Consider the following 22004-nt stretch of genomic DNA (forward strand, 5'->3'; position numbering starts at 1 on the left):
TGGTAAGTAAAGGCTGGATGTCAGAGGTAGGCTGTTCACTCAGATTGGTGAATGCATGACGGATGAGGCAGACTCTTGATGATAGAAAAATGGAGGGCTAGCTGGGAGGGAAAGGTTGGAAGGATCTTAGAGTAGAGTCCCCTTTCTTTCCATCTCCCCCCCCACCCCCAATGTCGCTCTCTCCTCTCAGTTACTGTCCACCCCTACCCTCTCTCACCCAGGGTTGTTGAGTACAGAGGCAGATTCTCGGCTCATCCTGACCATACTGACCACTAAGAACAGCCCCCACTGACCCTGCTTCCTAGCGCCTGATCCTCACCATTCTATTTCTTGTCCAGAAACATCTCCGATGCTGTGAGACTCTGTCCTACCACCATCCCGTCCGGGAGTGTGCTCCCCAAACCCATCCCCACTCGGGTCTCCAGTTCTCAGCCCCCACCCCAAGCCCATACCCAAGAGCTTTAGGTGCTGTCCCTAACAGACACACACTGATCAGCCCACCCTCCGCATCCTCTGCCCCAGGGGAATCACGCCCAGCCCCCTCCACCTCTCCCGGGAACTGGAACGCTCCATCCTGGGCAATATCGCCAGGATCTCCCTCCCACTGCCCCTCTCCTCCCCATTCCCGAGCGCAGTCGGTATATTGGGTGGCGGGTGGGTGGGAGCACTGACCCGTGGTGTTCTTCAGCTGGAAGGAGGCAGATTTGTCAGGAATGTTGCAGACGTTCCGCACGGACACCAGGCAGGTAAAGTTGGCGTAATCTCGAGGGCGCAGGTCTTTCAGCTTCAGGACTTTGGTCTCACCCTGCGGAGAGCAGGCCATGGTCAGAGTAGGGACACCCACACACAGCCCCACTTGTGCAGCAGCTCTGTACTGGCAGGGAGAAAGGCCAAGCAGTGGGGGAAATCTGAGCTGGGCCCGGCGAGGTGGATGAATACCAGGAAAAGGGGTAAATGAAGGGGTAAGCGAAGAGTTGGGCAAGGTGTGGAAGTTAGGGTTTAGATGAGGGGGTAGGCAGAATGCTGGGTAGGTGTAGGAGGTAGGGGAGAGGGTGGGGGTAGCTGGAGTGATGGGCAAGGGGAGGAAGGGTAAGGGGGTTGTTGAAGGCTTAGACAAGGGGGTAAGATAGGCAGAGGGGGTGGGAAAGCTAAAAGTCAGATGTATCATTATTGCAAACAAGAGAAAATCTACAGTTGCTGGAAATCCAAGCAACACACACAAAATGCTGCAGAAACTCAGTAGGCCAGATGGCATCTATGGAAAAGAGTACACTCGATGTTTCAGGCTGTACCGTCGATGGTACTCTTTTCCATAGATGCCACTGGTCTGCTAAATTCCTCCAGCATTTTGTCTGTGTTGTCCTGTATCATTATTGCAATGGAGTAAATGGAATTACTGAGGCATGAGAGAGGAGCTGGCCAAAATAGATTGGAAGGGGAAATTAGCAGGATAACAACAGAATTTTTGGGAGCAATTTGAAGGTGCAGGATAGATACATCTGAAATTATTCTAAAGGCAGGATGAAAATGGAAAAGATAAAATATGAAGGTAAGCTGGTCAAACATATCCATGAAGATACCAAAAGTTTCCTCGGATATATAAAGAGTAAAAGAGAGGCGAGAGTCTGTTTTGGACCACTGGAAAATGAGTTGGAGAGGTAGTAATGAGAGATGAGGAAATGGCGGATGAACTGAATAAGGATCTTGCACCAGTCTTCATGGTGGAAGTGTTCACTGTGGCAGTAAGCCGGAAGTTTGAGAGTGGCAGGGAGTAGAAGTGAGTGAAGTTGCCATTACTAGGGAGAAGGTGCTTGGGAAACTAAAAGATCTGAAGGCAGGTAAGTCACCTGGACCAGTTGGTCTACACCCCAGGGTTCTGAAAGAGGTGGCTGAAGTGATTGTGGCGGTATTAGTAATGATCTTTCAAGAATCAATAGATTCTGGCACAGTTCCAGAGGACTGGAAAATTGAAAATGTCACTCCACTCCTCAAGAAGGGAGAGAGGCAGAAGAAAGGAAACTATAAGCCAGTTGGTCTGACCTCAGTGGTTGAGAAGATGTTGGAGTCAATTATTAAGGATGAGGTCTCAGGGTATTGGGGGTACATAGTAAAATTGGCTGTAGTTAGCATGGTTTCCTTAAGGGAAAATATTGCCTGAAAAATCTGTTGGAATTCTTTGAGGAAATTGCAGGATTTTCAGAAGGTCTTTGATAAGGTGCCACATGTGAGACTGCCTAACAGGATTACACAAAAGATACCAGCACGGATAGAAGAATTGGCTGACTGGCAGGAGGCAAAGAGTGAGAGCTGGCTGCCAGTGATTGGTGGTGTTCCACAGGGGTCTGTGTTGGGACTGCTTCTTTTTATGTCATATGTCAATGATTTGGATGACAGAATTGATGGCTCTGTGGTAAAGTTTGCAGGCAACACGAAGATAAGTGGAGGGGCAGGTAGTGTTGATGAAGCAGAGAGGCTACAGATGGACAGACAGATTAGGCGAACGGGCAAAGAAGTGGCAGGTGGAACACAGTGGTGGGAAGTGTATGGCCATGCACCTTGACAGAGGAAATAAAAGCGTAGACAATTTCCTGAATGGAGGGTAAGTTCAAAGATCCAAGGTGCAGAGTTCTCGTGCAGGATTCCCAAAAGTTTAATTTGCAGGTTGAATCGGTTATGAGGAAGGCAAATGCAATGTTAACATTCATTTTGAGAAGACTAGAATAGAAAAGCAAGGATGTAATGTTGAGACTTTATAAAGCACTGGTGAGGCCTCACTTGGAGTATTCTGAGCAATTTTGGGCCCCTGATCTAAGAAAGGATGTGCTGACATTGGAGAGGGTTGAGAGGAGGTTGATGAGAATGATTCTGGGAATGAAAGAGTTACTATATGAGCACCAATTGATGTCTCTGGGCCCGTACTCACTGGAATTCAGAAAAGTGAGGGGGGATCTCATTGAAACCAATCGAATGATGAAAGGCCTCGATGGAGTAGATGTGGAGAAGATAATTCCTATGGTGGAGGAGTCTAGGATGAGAGGGCACAGCCTCGGAATAGAGGGAAGGCCATTTAGAATGGAGATGAGGAGGAATTTCTTTAGCCAGAGAGTGGTGAATCTGTGAAATTTGTTGTCACAGACAGCTGTGGAGGCCAAGTCATTGGGTGTATTTAAGGCAGAGGCTGACAGCTTCTTGATTAGTCAGGGCATGAAGGGTTAGAGGGGGAAAGCATGAGAATGTGGCTGAGAGGGAAATGGATCAGCCAGAGCAGACTTGATGGGCCAAATGGCCTAATTCTGTTTCAATCTTAATATCTTCTCTAGGTGGTTGATTTGAGCTATCCAGGAGCATGCTAACCAGTTGGGCAGGGGGATGGGAACCAGAGCAGCAGGTCAGAAAGTGGAGGAATTAAAAGGAAGGTGGACGTCATGGCCAGTCAGTCTGTAAGGAAGGACAGGCTGGAGTAAGGTAATAGACACAAAAGGATCAATGGGGTGAAGTGTGTGGAGTAAGGGGTAAGAGTAAGGGACTTATAGCCTGGATTGGTACGTGGAATATGACTCAGTTGAGAGGGACAAGACTTTATACTTTAATATTCCAGGGTTTTGATGTTTCAGATGGAGAGGGAGGTAAGACAGGAGTGAGTTGCACTATCAATAAGGGATTACAGTTGCATCCAGAGGCAGGGCTCATTCTGAAAATACATACATCAGGAGCAAGAAGATAACTAGGGAAGATAATTAAGGGAGCTAGGGCTTTACTCTCTGGAGAGAAGGAGGATGAGAGGAGACATGATAGAGGTATACAAAATATTAAGAGGAATAGATAAAGTGGACGGCAAGCGCCTCTTCCCCAGGGCACCACTGTTCAATACAAGAGGACATGGCTTTAAGGTAAGGGGTGGGAAGTTCAAGGGGGATATTAGAGGAAGGTTTTTCACTCAGAGAGTGGTTGGTGCGTGGAATGCACTGCCTGAGTCAGATACACTAGTGAAGTTTAAGAGACTACTAGACAGGTATATGGAGGAATTTAAGGTGGGGGGTTATATGGGAGGCAGGGTTTAAGGGTCGGCACAACATTGTGGGCCGAAGGGCCTATACGGTGCTGTACTATTCTATGTTCTATGAATGGGTAGCACCACTCAAGGAGGACCTGTGCTTGGAGGAAATGCATTTAAACTGAGAGGGGTTACACTCACAGGAGATGAGTGGGGAAAGTTTATTTTTACCCGGGTGTCCGGAAAGTGCTGCCAGAGGTGGTGGTGCAGGAAAGTAAGGTAGAGTCCTTGGATAGGCACCTGGCTGTGCAGAGACCGTACACAGAAGGTTAAGGGTGGGCGCTGGGGTTCGGAGAGCTCCATGTTGAGGGACGGGGTCTGGAGGGAGCTCCGTGTCCAGGCACGGAGTACAGGACTTGGTGACTCCACTGACCTGAGTATAGAGCGGCTCGTAGATGTCGACGCCCTGGTCCTGTTTCTGAATGACTATCTGACCGTCGCGTTTCCAGGTGAAGTGCGCGGGAGGGTTGGAGCTGACAGTGCAGCGGAGAAAGACCGTGCGCTCCCGGTAGTAGTTCTCGCCGCGGACGTCGCTCACGCTCTGGTGAACTGTCAGCACCGGCTCGTCCAGGTCTGCAACACAGGCACCATCAGAGAGGGCAGTCGTCCCGGTAACGAAGCGGGTAGCCCTGGTGACGGGGGCGGTCGTCCCGGTAACAGAGGGAGGGGGATATCCCAGTGATGTAGGGTACGGTCCCGGGAACAGAGGAGACTGTTCCACTTACAGAGACTCCTGTCGGAGGGAGCTGGGGTGGTCTTGGTAACGGAGGAAAACAGGCAAAAGGGGATCTCCCCCCCACCTGCTTGGGAATGGGCCCAGGGCCCTGCAATGGCCCTGATAGTGATTGCTCCCCACAGCAACAAGTACCAGCCCCTGTGTCTGGCCCATGGGAACAGGGACTTTCTTTCCTGCCAAGGGGCACCGGGGAGAAGGACGAGCTGTCACTGGGCAATTAGACCAATAAACCTCTCGTCAACGTGGCAAATGGTAGTGTGGGTCTCTCTGGCAATGAGGGGTTGACCTAGGCAGTGATTCCAGCATGAGGCAGTATACTTGGTAACAGCCCCGGCAACAAGGGGCCATCCCTGGTAACAGCCCTGGCAAAGAGGGGCCATCCCTGGTAACAGCCCTGGCAACAAGGGGCCATCCCTGGTAACAGCCCTGGCAAAGAGGGGCCATCCCTGGTAACAGCCCCGGCAACAAGGGGCCATCCCTGGTAACAGCCCTGGCAAAGAGGGGCCATCCCTGGTAACAGCACTGGCAAAGAGGGGCCATCCCTGGTAACAGCCCCGGCAACAAGGGGCCATCCCTGGTAACAGCCCCGGCAACAAGGGGCCATCCCTGGTAACAGCCCTGGCAAAGAGGGGCCATCCCTGGTAACAGCCCCGGCAACAAGGGACCATCCCTGGTAACAGCCCCGGCAACGAGGGGCCATCCCTGGTAACAGCCCTGGCAAAGAGGGGCCTTCCCTGGTAACAGCCCTGGCAATGAGGGGCCGTCCCTGGTAACAGCCCCGGCAACGAGGGACCGTCCCTGGTAACAGCCCCAGCAATGAGGGTAATGAGAGAGCATCCCCGGTAACAATCCCGCAAATGATGGACTGCTCTCGACAATGAGGGACTGTCCCACCCCTCACCCCACCTCCCCCCCACAATGAGTAACAACCAGGGCAATGAGACACCGTCTCAGGTAAGAACACCACCATGAGGGCTATCCCAGGTAACAACCCCAGCAATGAGGGACCACTCCCAGTTATGAGGTGCCTCCCCCGGAAGCAGTGAACCAAGAACAGTAGATCACCCTTGACCACAGGAACGTGTCCCAATGCTGAGTCAAGAACAGCACCAGTTGGGTCAATGAGACCCAACATGGAATCATCCAGCACAGAAGCAGAATTATCGATGGCCATGTTACGAGATGTTAACACCCAGTGAACCTGGTCTATTGACTATGTGTGAGATGTTAACACCCAGTGACTCTGGTCCATTGACTATGTGTGAGATGTTAGCACCCCGTGACCATCATCTATGGTGTGTGAGATGTTAACACCCATATCTCTGGTCCACTGGTAGTGAAGCACTCATTGTGTTAAAACTTTTCACAACTCCCTGTACTGTCCTCTGTTCCATCAATTTTTGTGTCATCTCCAGAGTCACTAACCCGCCCATCTTCATTTTCATCCAATTCTTTTTTTTTCATCTGTCATATTTTCCTCATGTTTTTCCTCCCAAAGTGCAACACCTCACATTGGCCCAGATTAAACTCCATCTGCTATTTCCCCATCCACATTCCCAACTGACCGATAATTCGGCTGAACCTTCTCTCCCACTCCACAACTCTGCCAATTTTTGTGCTGTCTCCAACTTTCTCATCTGACCCCCTATGTATATTTTCATCCAAACCATTTATAAATATCACAAACAGAGGTCCCAGCTCCAATACCTGCGGAACACCACTTATCTCCAGTGAGAGTAACATGCCTCCACCACTACCCTCTTCTGTGAGCAAGCCAATTTGAAATCCAAAAAATATCCTTGGATCTGATGTGCCTTAACCTTCTGCATCAGCCTACTATGGTCAATGTCAAAAGCTTTACCAAAGTCTATGTAGAGGGTATCCAATTCCCTACCCTCATCACTCATCTTTGTCACGTCCTCAAAATACTCATTCAAGTTTGTACAGAATTACCTGCCCTGCACAAGGTCATACTGACTGTCCCCAGTAATCCATTCTTTTCCGGGTGTGTGTAATCCCATCCCTAAAAATCTTCTCAAATAGTTTTCCTACCACTGATGTGAGGCTCAGCTGTCTACAATTTCACGTTTATGTCCACTGCTCTTCAAAAGAGGAGCAACGTTGGCTGCTCTCCAGTCTTCTGGAGCCTCACCTGTGACTAATGAGGGTACAAAGTACACTGTCAAAACCCCAGTCATCTCCTCAATAGATCCCATCAGGCCCTTGGGACCTAACCATCCGAATGCTCCTCAACAGGTCCAACATCTCATCTTTCTCGACATCAACATGCCCTAAATATCTGGCTAACCCCCACATTCTTCCCCTTGGTGCGTACTGATGTGAACCACTTCTTCAGTATACCCCTAGCTCCTGATGTGAATTCTCTTCTTTGACACTGAATGGTCCTTTCCTTGATGGCCCTTACGTTCTAAGCAGTGTACAGTAAGAGTCACTGAAAAGTACAGCTCTGAAACAGGCCCTTCAGCCCATCTAGTCCATGTTGAAACCATTTAAACTGTCTGCTCTCATTAACCTGCACCCGGACCACAGCCTTCCATACCCCTACCACCAGTGCACCTATCCAAACATTGCTTAAACTTTGAAATCAACCTCACACGCACCAGTTGTGCTGGCAACTCCTTCCAGACGCTCACGGCACTCTGAATGAAGTAGCTTCCCCTCGTGTTCCCCTTAAAGATTTCACCTTTCACTTTTAACCCATGACCCCTGGTTGTAGTCCCACCCAACCTCAGTGGAAAAAGTCTGCTTGCATTTACGCTATCTATATCCCTCATAATTTTGTATACCTCTATCAAATCTCCCCTCAGTCTTTTACATTCTAAGGAATACAGTCCTACCTATTCAATTTTCCCCTATAACTGCTGTCCTCCAGACCCAGTTATATCTTTGTAAATTTTCCCTGTACTCTTTCAACCTTATTTACACCTTTCCTGTAGGCAGGTGACCAAAATGGCGCACAATACTCCAAATTAGGCCTCACCATCATCTTATACAACTTCATCCCATCTCCTGTACGCAATACTTTGATTTTTAAGGGGAAACATAGCGTTGTGAGCTCACTGGAATCGATTCCACTGCAGGGTCATTGTCAGAGCTGCTGGAGAATCTGAAGCACAGGTGGAACAGATTGAGGCCTCACCAAAAGGCAGTTACCAGCTGCAGTTCCAAACCACGCATCAGCAGACTGTCTCCTGTCACTGCGATACAACACGTCCAAGGTCCCCAGGGTTGGTGTGACAAGGAATGCCTCCGAGAAGGATGGATCAGATTGTGACAGTGACAGAGGGATCCCCAAGCTGTCTGCCACAGGGAATTTCACAGCCAGGCCCCCAGCCACACTTCCTCTATTAATTACCAAAGTATTTATATGACACCATATACAACCCTGAGCTTCATTTTCACAACACACTTCTTCTGTGGAAGCTTATGTTGACCTTCCCCTCAGTGACCGTAGGGGGATGCCACTTCCAGGGCCTTTCTCCACCCGTTCCTGGTGATTGTAGGGGGATATCATTGCAAGGACTCACTCCGCCTGTTCCCGGTGAATGTAGGGTGATGTCATCGCCAGGACCCGCTCTGCCTGTTCCCAATGACTGTAGGGTGATGTCATCGCCAGGACCCACTCTGCCTGTTCCCAATGACTGTAGGGGAATGTCATTGCAAGGTCACACTACCTGCTCTCGGTGACTGTAGGGCGAAGTCATTGACAGGACTCACTCCACCTGTTCCTGGTGACTGTAAGGTGATGTCATCGCAAGGACCCATTCCGCCTGTTCCCGGTGACTGTAGGGGGAGACTTTTCTCAGATACAGGAGGCAACGTTCAGAAGTATTGGGAAACTGGCTTTGCTCCTGGATGAGGGCCAGCAAAAGCTGCAGTTCTCATTGCGAACACACTCCGCGACCACTGGCCCATCCTTCAACACCCAGAAACCAAGGTGGTCTCCAACCTCCCCACTGCCCTATGACATGGTATCCCAGTGAGCATGAGGACCACCTCCCTCGTCTCAGGACCCCCCAAAGGCAAGACAGCCCAATTGGGGGTGCTTACCACTTCCTCCGATGTCCCAGTACAGCCTTTCGTCGGTGGAAAAAGGTGTCTGAGATTTACAGCTCAGATTTGACACAGTGCCAAGGTCTCCTGTATACCAGTGACCCCCACCCTCTACCAGGCTGCTGAACCCTGGAGCACTGGTAGTGGGAGAACCCCTGATGAGGAAGAACAGTGGTTGTTCGGCTGGGGTAAAGAAAGACAATGATTGGTCAGATGGGATGAAGAAGGAGAGTGATTGGTTAGCCATGGCAGGGAAGGACACTGAATAGTCAGCATGGGTAAAGAAGGACAGTGATTGGGCAGTTGGGGTGGGGAAGGACAGTGATTAGTTAGTTGGGGTTGGGTAAAGGCAGTAATTGGTTAGCTGGGGCAGGGGAAGACAATGATTGGTCAGTTGGAGATAGAGTGCTGTGACTGGACCAAGTCCATTTTGAAGTAGATGTTCTACATTTTGCTCCCCAGACGCCTGAGGTCAGATATCTCTCACACCAGTCCCATAGCCACATCGGCCTTAGTGTCTCCACTGTCCAGTCCCACCCCTGGTTCTGATCCCATTCCTGAACACAATCCAAGCCCCTATTCCCGACCTCAAAACCCCTGATCTGACCGCATTCTTGACTCCCATTTTATTTCTGACCCCAATCCCTGTCCCCACTCCCAATCCCCAAACCCCGGTTCCAGACCCCATTCTCAACCTCAGACACCCAGTCCAACCCCACCCCTTATCCCAAGGTCTCCAGTCTGAGCTTATTCCTAACCATGATCCTAGTCCCGATCCCTGTCAGTAGTTCCAACACCAAACCCAAGCTCAGCCCCAACCCCAATCCCGACTGCAAACCCAAAACCGAACCCCAGCCCGCCATTCCAAACACCAAGCCTAATTCCGACCTCGGCCCTCTATTCCTGACTCCAATCCTCTGACTGACCATTCCTGGACCCCTCCCCCAATAAATGCCGACCCCTGACCCAGACAGCTGGTGCTCTGGGGCTGATGGAGGGTCAGTTGTGGCCTGGTGGGTGAGACAGGTGACCTGTAAGTGTAAAGGTCAGAGGGCAGCAGTGACTCACACTGGACATCTACTCGAATGGACTTGATGGCAGGGCCACCGATCCCGTTCTCCGCTTTACAGTAATATCGTCCCCCCTGCCCACGGTCGATGGAAGGAATACGCAGCGTCTCGTTAAACACCGAGCTCTCCTGCAGCCGGTCCGACGCGCTGCCCACCGTCTTTGTCCAGCGCACCTGCGGGGAGGGGGAGAGGGGGGGTGTCAGTGGGAGCAATTCTTCACCCCTTCCTCACAGCCCACCCACCCCTCCAGCGGAGAGACAGGGAGTAGGTGTCTGTGTCCCGGGGTAGTGAAGCCCCACCCATCTCGCTCCTTCACACCACACGGACACAGAAGCCCTCAACTCCTGGTACAAAGGCACAGCCCCTCCCACAGTGCACTCCCTTCCCTCATTCCTCCCCCCACACACAAATATATCCCTCAGTAACCCCTTGACTCTCAGTGTGCAGTCTATGGGGAGTAAGGGGGAGTTCCAGTTCCCACAGGGAGACAGTGCGGTGAAGAACTTTGACACACTGGCCTTCAGTAGGCAGGTCAGAGTATCGGTGTGCCAGGCATAGGAGGCATCTTGTTAATGTGGAAAGCGTGCAGAAAAGGTTCACGAGGGCATTACTGGGACTGGAGGGCTTTAGTTTAAGACTAGATAGGCTGAGGCTGTTTTCCCATGAGGGACAGAGGCTGAGCTTAAGGAGGATTCTGATGAGGGGTTTACATGGGGTGGGTGGTCACCGTCTTTTCCCCAGGGTAGGAGGGTTTAAAGGTAGAAAGCCTAGGTCAGAGTCATTCAGCATGAACCCTTCAGCCCATCGTATCTGCGCCGATCAAATGCCCAACTAAGCTAGTCCCTTTTGCCTGTGCTCGGCCCATATCCTTTTAACCCTCTCCCATCCCTGCACCAGTCCCACACTCGGCCGCTTTCATGCCACCCTCGGAGTCGAAGCGTTGCCTTTCCCCTCCCACAGCAAAACCGTGCCCTCTGGGAAAGAGACTGTGACCATGCAGCCCATCGATCCCCCTTGTGAGTTTGCATCCCTCTGTGCCGGCACCCCTCGATCTGCCACGTTCCGAGCAACCTCAGACCCTCAGGTCCTGCAACATCCTTGTTTACACACTTCGCAGCTTAGTGATGTCACCGCTGTGACAAGGTAACCAAAACTTCTGGAGTGGCCTCGCCAACGTCCTGTCCAACTGCAACACACGATCCCAACTTCGACACTCAGTGACCTGACTGATGAAGGCCAGTGTCCCAAATTCTTCTTCACTAATCTCCTGGCTAAAAACATCATAACCCTACAGAGAGCATCTAAAAGAATCATTAGCAGGGAAAAGATGAAAAAAGAAAGCAAAACAATATCAAGGTGGATAGTAAAAGCTTTCTCAAGTATGTAGAAAAAAATGAAGGTGAAATGAGAGTGGATATAGGACCACTAGAAAATAAGGCCAGAGAAATAATAACGGGGGCAAGGAGACGGCAGATGAACTAAACGAGTATTTTGCATCAGTCTTCACTGTGGAAGGCAGTGTGCGAGATGTTGAAGGGTGTGAAGGAAGAGATGTGGGTGCAGTTACTGTTACAAGGGAGAAGGTGCTCAAAAAGCTGTAAGACCTAAAGGTGCATAAGTCACCCAGACCAGATGAACTGCATCCTAGGGTTCTGAAAGAGATAGTGGTAAAGATTGTGGAGGCATTAGCAATGATCTTTTAAAAATATCTGGACTCCAGCATGGTGCCAGAGGACTGGAAAACTGCAAATGTCACTCCACTGTTTGAGAAAGGAGGGAGGCAGCAGAAAGGAAATTATAGACCAGTTAGGCTGACCTCAGTGGTTGGGAAGAAATTTTTGAGGATGAGGTTATGGAGTACTTGGTGACACAGGACAAAGTCTGAGGGAAAATCTTGCCTGACAAACCTGTTGGAATTCTTTGAGGAGATTACAAGTAGGATAGATAAAGGGGATGCAGTGGATGTTGTATATTTGGACTTTCAGAAGGCCTTTGACAAGGTGCCACACATGAGGCTGCTTACCAAGTTAAGAGCCCATGGTATTACAGGAAAGTTACCAGCATTGGCTGATAGATAGGAGACAGAAAGTGGGAACGAATGGATCCTTTTCTGGTTGGCAGTCAGTGACTAGTGGTGTTCTGCAGGGACCACTTCTTTTTATGCTGTATATCAATGATTTAGACAATGGATGGCTTTGTTTTCAAGTTTGCAGATGATGCAAAGATCGGTTGGGAGGGGGGCAAGTAGTGGTGAGGAAGGCTGCAGAAGGACTTAGACAGGTTAGGAGAATGGGCAAAAAAGTGGCAAATGAAATACAATGTTAGAAAATGCATAGTCATGCACTTTGATAGAAGAAATAAATGCACAGACTATTTTCTAAATGGGAAGAGCATCCAAAAATCTGAGATGCAAAGGGTCTTGGGAGTCTTTGTGCAGAACACCCAAAAGGTTAACTTGCAGGTTGAGTCGGTGGTGAGAAAGGCAAATGCCATGTTAGCATTCATTTCAAGAGGTCTAGTATACAAGAGCAAGGATGTGATGCTGAGGCTTTATAAGGCACTGGTGAGGCCTCACCTTGAGTATTGTCAACAGACTTGGGTTCCTCATCTAAGAAAAGATGTGTTGGCATTGGAGAGGGTCCAGAGGAGGTTCACAAGGATGATTCTGGGAATGAAAGGGTTATCATACGAGGAACGTTTGATAGCTCTGGGTCTGTACTCACAGGAATTTAGAGGCAGGGCTCTCATTGAAAGCTTTTGAATGTTGAAAGATCTAGACATGGTAGATGTGGAAATGATGTTTCCCATGGTGGGGAAGTCTAGGACAAGAGGGCACATCCTCAGGATAGAGGGGCGCTCATTTAAAACAGAGATGTGGAGAAATTTTGTTCGCCAAAATGTGGTGAATTTGTGGAATTTATTACCAGAGGCAGCTGTGGAGGCCAGGTCAATGGGTGCATTTAATGCAGAGTTTGATAGGTTCTTGACTGGACACGGCATCAAAGGTTACGGGGAGAAGGCCAGGGAGTGGGGCTGAGGAGGGGAAAATAAAAGAACAGCCATGATTGAATGGTGGAGTAGACTCATTGGGCCAAATGGCCTAATTCTAATCTTATGTCATATGGTTCTAAAAGGTTGCCCCTCAATTTTAAGGCTGTGCCCTCTAGTTCTTGATACCCCCACCATAGGAAATATCCTCTCCACACCCACCCTATCTAGTCCTTTCAACATTCGGTAGGTTTCAATGAGATCCCCACGCATTCTTCTAAATTCCAGCGAGTACAGGCCCAAAGCTGCCAAGTGCTCCTCAAATGTTAACCCCTTCATTCCTGGAATCATCTCATGAACCTCCTCTGGACTCTCCAATAACAACACATCCTTTCTGAGATATGAGGCCCAAAACTGTTGACGATCCTCCAAATGCAATCTGACTAGTGTCTTATAAAGCCACAGCATCATCTCCTCATTTTATATTCTATTGTTTATATTCTTGCTTTATATTACCACTGACTCGACCTGTAAACTAACTGTCTGGGAGTCTTGCACAAGGACTCCCAAGTGCTTTGTGCCTCTGATGTTTGAACCTTCTCCCCATTTAGATAATAGTCCCTACTATTGTTCCTTTTGCTAAAATGCATTATCATACATTTCCCGACACTGTATTCCATCAGCCACATTTTTGCCCATGCTTTCAATTTGTCCAAGTCCTGCTGCAATCGCATTGCTTCCTCAGCACTACCTACCCCTCCCTATCTTTGTATCATCCACAAACTTTGACACATTTAAAGAGGATCTGAGGATCAATATTTTAAACTCAGAGGATGGTGGCTGACTCAGGTAGGCAGCTTAGTCAGCATGGACAAGTTGGGCCAAAGGGCCTTTTTCCACGCTGTATCACCCCATGACATTTCTAACTTTCTTCACTTTTTTAATTCTCTGTCTCCTGAAGTTGTAGGCTGCCCTACCCTGTGTGACCAGCAGATGGAGCAGTGAGCACAGGCATGAGTTCAGGAGAGCTGCCCCCTGTCACCACCTCCCCAACAAAGATCCTGGCTCAGCCACTGAGAGGGAGCAGATAGGCCAGGTTTCCCTCTTCCAGCATCACAGGGCAGATGCTGAGGTGTTGTCGCCTTCTTGGGGCTGAGGGGGAACCTGGTGGGCAAGAGGACGGAGGAGGCAAGGGAGGGGGAGGAATGAGGGAGAAGGGGGAAGGGGAAAAGTTGGGAAGTTATGGTTGACATTGGTCCGAATGATGTTGGATATTCAGGGTGGGGAATGGGAGAGAGGTCCAGATGTGGGTGGAGGGGGAGGGGGTGGCTGCTGCAAGGAGAAGCCATCTAGTCTGTGGGTCCTGCCCAGCGAGTGTGGGAAAGGAGGTGAAAACATGAGGGGGAGCGGGGCGGATGTGCGGTGGGGGGTGGATGAAGAATGTGTGCACGTGCAAGTTCACACACGTGGACGGAGAGAGGTGCGGACGTGCAGGGGAAAGGAGCGGGCTAGCCGGTGGGGGGGGGGGGGGTGCAGGAGTAGGTGTTTGCACGCGCAGGGCACAGGTATGTACCTGAGGGGGGGCGTAGAGATGCAGATGTGGGGGATGGGGGAGAGGAGCAGGTGTGCGGGGGAGAGGTCTGGATGTGTGGAAGAGAGGAGGGGATGTGGGGGGGGGGGGAGTGCTGCTGTAGGAGCTACCGCCTGTGGTCTGTGGGTGGTGTCCAATGACTGTGGGGAAGCAGAGAGGTGCAGGCGTCTGGGGGAGCCTCCTTATTTCCGGATCACCGGACACCACCGGGCCTGTTCGGTCTGAGCCAGCTGCAGAGTGTTGGGAAGGGTTTATACTCCATTGGCTAGGACCGGGACACTCACACAACTAGTGAGGGGCAGGTGGGGGAGTGGGAGTGGGATGTGCGAAGGCCCAGGTCAGGACTGCGCAGCGTGATGACCATTTTAATGCAAGGGCGACAGGTGGGAACGGAGGGGGAGGTGGGACGCATCGCCATGATTGAAATGAGGGAAGTTACCATTGAGTTGTACAGCAAAGAGGAGGCTCCGTGGCCTGATTCACCCGCACTGTAATCCCAGTATCCACAGCTGCCTACTATACCTGTCAGCAGTACTCACTTCAACAGGGTTACACTACAGCCTCACCATATTCATGCAGCAACATAACACAGATGCAGGCCCTTCAGCCCATCTAGTCCATGCCACCCATGGTATTCACCTAGCCAAACCCGTTTTCCAGTGTTTGGCCTGCATCCCTCCAAGCCCTGCCCTTTCAGGCACCTATCCAAGAGCTTCTTAACATACAATAGAGTTGTATGCACAGTTCATGCTCTTCAGCCCACCTATCTAAACCTACTCCATGATCAACGAAGCCCCTCCCTCCTACATAGCCCAGAACTCTGCATTTTTCTTTCATCCAAATGCTCAGAGTTTCTTAAATGTCCCTAATGTATCAGTTGCTATCACTCCCAGCACTGTAATCCAGAAATCCACCAACCTGTATGATAAAAAAAACTACCTGTCATCTCTTCTAAATTTTCCTCTGCTCACCATATCTGTTATTGGGTATTTCCACTCTGAAAAAAGTCTGGGGCTATCCGATCGATCTATGCCTCTCATCGTCTTGTACACCTCTATTGAGTCCCTTCTCCTCTTCCTTTGCTAAAAGAAAAGCCTTGGCTGACTCAACGTATCCTCATAAGACATGCTCTCTAATCCAAGCAACATCCTGGTAAATCTCCTCTGCACCCTCTCTGAAGCTTCCACGTCCTTCATAAATGAGGTGACCAAAACTGAACACAGCCCTTGAACTGAATCTCTTGACTAATGAAAGCCAACACGCCATACACCTTCTTAACCACCCTATCAACCTGCACAGCAACTTTGAGGGTCCATGCATGTGAACCCCAAGATCCTCTACACTGCTAAGAATCTTGTCATGAACCCTGTATTCTTCCTTCAAGTTAAAACTTCCAAAATGAATCGCTTTACATTTTCAACACACACAAAATGCTGGAGGAACTCAGCAGGCCAAGCAGCATCTATGGAAAAAAGTACAGTCGATGTTTCGGGCCAAGACCCTTTGGCAAGACTCTCTAATTTGTGGTTGGATCACTTCACACTTTTCAGGGTTAAACTCCATCTGCCACTTCTCAGCCCAGTTCTGCATCTTCTCAGTATCCCGTTGTAACCTATGGCAACCTTCCACACTATCTATACCACCACCAAACTACATATCATCTGCAACCTTACTAACCCACCCCTCTACCTCCTCATCCAAACCACTTACTAAAATCACAAAGAGCAGGGGCTCCCAGGCAGACGCTTGAGGAACAGGTTACCGACACTCCATCTACTACCAGTCTCTGCCTTCTGTGGGCAAGCCAGTTCCAAATCCAAGCACCCAAGTCCCCATGAATCCCATACCTCCTGACATTTTGGACAAGCCTACCCAAGAGGAACCTTGTCAAGTTCCGCACTAAAATCCATATATTCTAAATAATTCTACTCTACTTTCCTCGACCACTCCTTCTGGTTCCATACACTCAGCATCCTCTGAGTGAAGAGCTTGCCTCTTCCCCTCTCATCCTAAACCTATGCCCCCTTGTTTGGACTTCCTCACCCTGGGGAAAAGACTGTTACCATCTATGCCTCTCATAATTTGAAACATCTCTGTAAGGTTGAAACATTCTCCTGTGCTTGTCCTTGCCTGGCCAACCTCTCCCTGTCCCTCAGACCTCTAGTCCTGGCAATATCCTTGTAAGTCACTTCTGCACTCTTTCTAATTTAACTACGTCATTCCTATAACAGGGAAATCAAAACTGTACACAATACTCCAAGTGTTGCCTCGCCAACAACTTGTAGAACTGCAACATAATGTCACAACTCCTGTAGTCAGCAGGAATTAGAAATCAGAGATCTCGGAACGAACGGGGTTACAACATCTCAACAATGGCCTTAGTAAAATGTGTTCGGGGGTTTTGTGAAGCTGTGCTTAGGGAGTCCTACTGGGATGGGGGCTCTTCTTCACCCCATCTTAGGGAAGGTGGAGGAGCAAGTGACTGATGTCGATGGATGAACCCTTTGGGAACAGTGTCACCGTGCGGCAAGCTTAAAGGTGCGGAAAGTTGGTAACTCAGCCAGCTCCATCATGGGCATTAGCATCTAAGGCATCTTCAGAAGGCATTGCCTCAAAAAAGACCCTCATTACCCAGGACATGAACTCTTCTCATTGTTGACATCAAGGGGGAGATACAGGATTCTGAAGACACAAGCTCAGTGATTCAGGAACAGCTTCTTCCCCTCTGCCATCAGTTTTCTGAATTGACAATGAACCCACGTACACTACCTCACTATTTTTTTTTGCTCTCTCTATATATTTCTTATTGTAAGTTATAGTTTTTCATTATTATGTGTTGCAATGTACTGCTGGTGCAAGACAACACATTTCATGATGTACAGAATGTCAGTGATATTAAACCTGATTCTGATTCTGATGTAGTCACGGAAAGAGATAAAGCTGGAACTCGAGTTAGGGCCTTGAACTGGGGCAGGAGGGGTTTCAAATGTGTATGACAGGACCTGGGAGAGGGAGATTGAGAGCAGCTGCTGGAGGGGGTACAGCATCTGAAAAGTGAAAGGAAGAGAGACACTGAGAGTTCATGGACATTGTGACCGTGAAGATGGTAAGTTCAGGGAACCCCTGGTTAATGATGGATGTTTAAGATTTGATCAGGGGACAGAAGGGCGCCTCAGGTATGGGAAATCAGTATCGAACCATTTGAGGTTTTTAGGGGATGCAGGAGAACTTAAGAAAAATATTGTGGGCAAAAAGGGAGCATGGAATGACCTTAGCAAGTAGGATTAAGGACAACTTAAAACTTTTTCTTAGTTCAAGGAAGGGAGTCTTACTTCAGTTGGTGGGGAAATTATTGCGGAAGATTGTTAGAGACAGGATCTACAAGCATTTGGAGAAGCATAGTCTGATTAGGGACAGTCAGCACGGCTTTGTGAGGGGGAGGCCATGCCTCACGAGTCTGACTGAATTCTTTGAGTATGTGATAAACAACATTGCTGAAGGTAGAGCAGTGGATGTGGTGTATGTGGATTTTAGTAAGCTGTTTAATAAAGTTCCTTAAGGGAGGTTCATTCAAAAAGTCAGGAGGCATGGGATCCAGTGGACATGGCTGTGTGGATTCAGAATTGACTTGTCCATAGAGAGCAGAGGGTGGGTTTAGATGGGGTGTTTCTACCTGGACATCAGTGACCACTGCTGTTCTGCACTGATCTGGTCTGGGACTCCTGCTCTTTGTGATTCTCATAAATGACTTGGATGAAGAAGTAGAAGGGTGGGTGAGTAAGCGTTCAGATAACACGAAGGTTGGTGGTGTTTTGGACAGTGCTGAAGGTTGTCATGGGTTACAACGGGTCACTGTGGAGCCCATGACAGCTGGGCTGAGACATGTCAGATGGAGTTCAACCTGGCAAAGTGTGAAGTGATTCACTTTGGAAGGTAGAATTTGAAAGCAGAATGACAGGATTCTTAGCTGGATGAAGGATCAGAGGGATCTTGGCGTCAACATCCATAAATCCCTCAAAGTTACCACACAAGTTGATAGAGTTGTTAAGAAGGAGTCTGGTATGTTGGCCTTGGTTGGTTGTGGGATTGAGTTCAGGAGCTACGAGGTAATGTTGCAGCTCTATAACACCCTGATTAGACCACACTTGGAGTATTGTGTTCAGTTCTGGTTGCCTCATTTATAGGAAGGACGTTGAAGCTTTAGAGAGGGTGCAGAGGAAATTTACCAGGATGCTGACTGAATTGGAGAGCGTGAGTTATGAGGAGAAGTTCAGTGAGCTAGGGCTTATCCCTTTGGAGCGAAGGAGGATGAGAGGTGACTTGATAAAGGCGTCTGAGACACCTTCCCAGGGTGGAAATGGCTAATGGGATGATTGGAGAAAAGTACGAGGGGGCGTTCATAGGTAATTTTGTTACACAGAGAGCTGTGGGTGCAGGGAACATCCTGCCAGGGGTGATGGTAGAGGCAGCTAGATTAGCGGCACTTAAGAAACTCTTAGATAGGCACATGGATGATAGAAAAATGGAGGGCTATGTAGGGGGAAGAGTTAGAGCAGGTTAAAATGTTGGCACAACATCAGGAACTGAAGGACCTGTAGTGTCCTATGAGTCGTCTATTAAGTCCATTTGGAGCAAGGACGTACACCAGGGAAGGAATAGGTCCCCGTAGGAATCATTGGTGGAACTTCTGTGGGGAATCAGAGGATATTGCCACAGACGGCTGTGGAGGCCAAGTCATTTGGTATATTTAAAGGAGGGGTTGATGCGTTCATGATTAGTAAGGGTGACAAAGGTTACAGGGAGAAGGCAGAAGAAAGGGGTTGAAGGGGATAGTAAATCAGCCATGTTGGAAAGGTGATGGGCCGAATGACCTGATTCTGTTCCACTCTTATATGAGTGAGAACCTCAATGAATTCCTCGCCCCACGATCTCCTTGCCCAATGCCCCTCCCCGTGGTCTACCCCCCCCACCCCTCCACATAACCTCTCCACGAGCCCTGTGGGGAGGTGAGCGTGCTGCGCTGTGGTCAGGGGCAGGTGGGGGTACCTGTGGCCGAGGGTGCCCTGTGACGAGGCAGACGAGGACCAGGGTGCTGCCCTCTCGGATGGTGTAGACCCGTTCGCTCAGGTTGTCGTCCTTCACCACGCAGGCCTGGCCCGAGTGCACGATCCGCGCGTTGGCCGGAGCTGTGGACACAAGGCAGCGATACATAAGGGGTCAAAGTAGGGTCAGTCCCGGGTTGGTGAATGGGGAGGGTCCTTCCGCCCCCCTTCCTCTTTCTCCACCCTCCCCTCCATCCCTTACCCTAAACCCCCCTGCATTTATTGGCTGGAGCCGTGGAGCAAACGGCAGGGTCAACGGGGAGGTGAGTTCCTCCCCCTCCCCACTTCCTCCCCTTCCCTCCTTTACCCACTCCCCTCTGCCCCCTCCTCGCCGTACACCTCTACCCCTTCCTGCCTCTCTCCCTTCCCCTTCAGCCTCAAACCCTTTGCTCCCTTTTCCCCCTGCCCTCCTCAATCACTTAACCCCCACCCCCCCCCACCGCCACCTCCCTTGTTTCTCCCGACTGTGTGGTTGACTCTTTCCCTTGATCTGACACTCTCTCGGCGTCTTTACCCCTCACCCCGCGGGTCTCTCCTGGTCTGAGTGCGGGGAAGGGGGAAGGAATCGATGTCCGGTGCGGTCTCCGGGTGGTTCGGTGTGTCGGGGGTGTGTCAGCTCTGGTTCGGTGGTTGTGGGTCGTGTAGTGGTGAGGTGAGGGGTGGTGGGGAGGGTCGGTAGTGAGGTGAGTGGTGGTGGATAGGTGGGTTGGGGGTCGGGCTCCGGGACCCCTCTCCCGGCCTCACTCACCGTACACCCCCTGTCCCCGAGCGGTGCCGAGCAGCAGGGCGAGAGTCAGAGCCCGCAGCAGCCGACGCTCCATCGCCGCTCCGCTCCGGATTCCCTCGCCCGGCTCCCCGCTCCACTCCGCTACCGACTCCCGCTTCGCCTCCGCTCCGACTCCCAGTCCCGGTAACAGTCCGACCGTCGCTCCGGCTCCCAGCGCCGAGCACCTCTGCTCCGTTTCTGTCTCCGTCTCTCTGTCGCTCCTCCCCGCTCCTCCTCCTCCTCCCTCCCTTTCACATTCCCCCCATCCCCCTCCCGTCGACTCACTCTCCTCTCACCCACTCCCATCCTCCCTTTCACATTCCCCGCACCACTGTCGACTATCTTTTAAACTCTCATTCCTCCCTCACTCCCATCCCTCCCTCACTCCCCTCTTTCTCTCTCCCCAACCCTCCCCTCCCACTCCCCTCCATCTTCCCCATCCCCTCTCTCCCCACACCCTCTCCCCTTCCCCACCCCCTCTCTCCCCACACCCTCTCCCCTTCCCCACACCCTCTCTCCCCATACCCTCCCCTCCCCACCCCTCACCCCTTTCTCCCTCTCCCCTTCTGCTCTCCACCACTTTCTCCCCTCGCCCTCACCCTCTCCCATCCACCTCTCCACCCCTCTCCCCTGCTCCTCTCCCATTCCCCTTGCTCCTTTACCTCCCCCTTCCATTTCCCCTTCCCCTCTCCTCTATCCTCTCACCTACCCTCCCCTCTCCCTTCACCCCTTTCCCACCCCTCTCCCCTTTCCCTCTCTCCCCTCCCTCCTTTTCATATCCCCTCTGCACCACTGTCTACTCTTTCAAACTCTCATCCCTCCTTCTCCGTCTTTCCTCTCCCGTCTCACCCTCTCCCCGCTACTCTCCCCTTCCCCCTCTCCCCGCTACTCTCCCCTTCCCCCTCTCCCCGCTACCCTCCCCCTCATCCTTCCTTTCCCTCTCACCCCCTCACTCCCTCTCCCTCCTCTGCCTTCCAACTCCCTCCCAGACTCTACAAACCCCCTCCACATTTCCCTCCCTGCTGACCCTCTCTCGTCCACCTTTCACCTTCCTCCCTTCCCTCGAGTAGCAGCACTGGCTTTGCACAGAAACTGACAGGACACTGGGGAGTGTTATAGACCCAGGGCTATGGGTACCTAGTTCCCTTCCCAGGAAGATGGGGTGCTGAGGAAGCTGCCTGGCACGTTCATCTGTCGGGGATTTGAGCACAGGAGTTGGAACATCATTTTACAGCTGGTACTAGCCCTTAGTGAGGCTGTACTTAGGGTATTGTGTGCAGTTCTCATCACCCAGCTATAGAAAGGATAGCCTTCAGCTGGAGAGCGTGCAGTAAAGATTCACCGTTATCACCAGGACTGGAGGGTTTGAAGTATTCAGTGAGATCGTACAGGGCTGGTTCTGTTTTCCATAGAAGAGTACCTGAGGAGTGAAGTGATAGGGGTGTTTAAAATAGGGAGAGGCATTGATAAGGTAGACAGCCACTCTGGTAGGGGCATCTAAAACCACAGGATAATGGTGAGAGGTGAGAGGGACAAGGGTTAAGGGGGATATGAGGGATAAATTGATTTCTGGACTGAGCCGGAGACAGCAATATTTATCAGAGGAAAAGGTGATGGCTTCAA

The 22004-nt window shown here is 50.5% G+C and overlaps 1 protein-coding gene across 3 annotated transcripts in view; it reads right to left on the reverse strand.

Moving 5' to 3' along the window:
• Positions 1-20588, reverse strand: part of LOC140733027 (MAM domain-containing glycosylphosphatidylinositol anchor protein 1-like) — a 57428-nt gene extending 36840 nt beyond the window's left edge. For 2 of the 3 annotated variants that reach the window (XR_012100207.1, XM_073055799.1), the window contains exons 1-5: positions 20364-20588; positions 19560-19699; positions 9933-10107; positions 4428-4627; positions 673-805 (exon numbers count right to left, since the gene is read on the reverse strand). Coding sequence is in view for 2 of the 3 variants with exons in the window: in XM_073055799.1 (XP_072911900.1) it covers positions 673-805; positions 4428-4627; positions 9933-10107; positions 19560-19699; positions 20364-20436 (721 nt within the window). In the remaining variant the exon portion in view is untranslated. Of the gene's footprint in view, positions 1-672; positions 806-4427; positions 4628-8485; positions 9515-9932; positions 10108-19559; positions 19700-20363 lie in introns of those variants that run through there. The other variant, XM_073055800.1, reaches the window with a different exon arrangement.
• Positions 20589-22004: the final 1416 nt, after the last annotated feature.

This window comes from Hemitrygon akajei, chromosome 9 (assembly GCF_048418815.1).
Source record: "Hemitrygon akajei chromosome 9, sHemAka1.3, whole genome shotgun sequence".
Lineage (NCBI taxonomy): Eukaryota > Metazoa > Chordata > Chondrichthyes > Myliobatiformes > Dasyatidae > Hemitrygon > Hemitrygon akajei.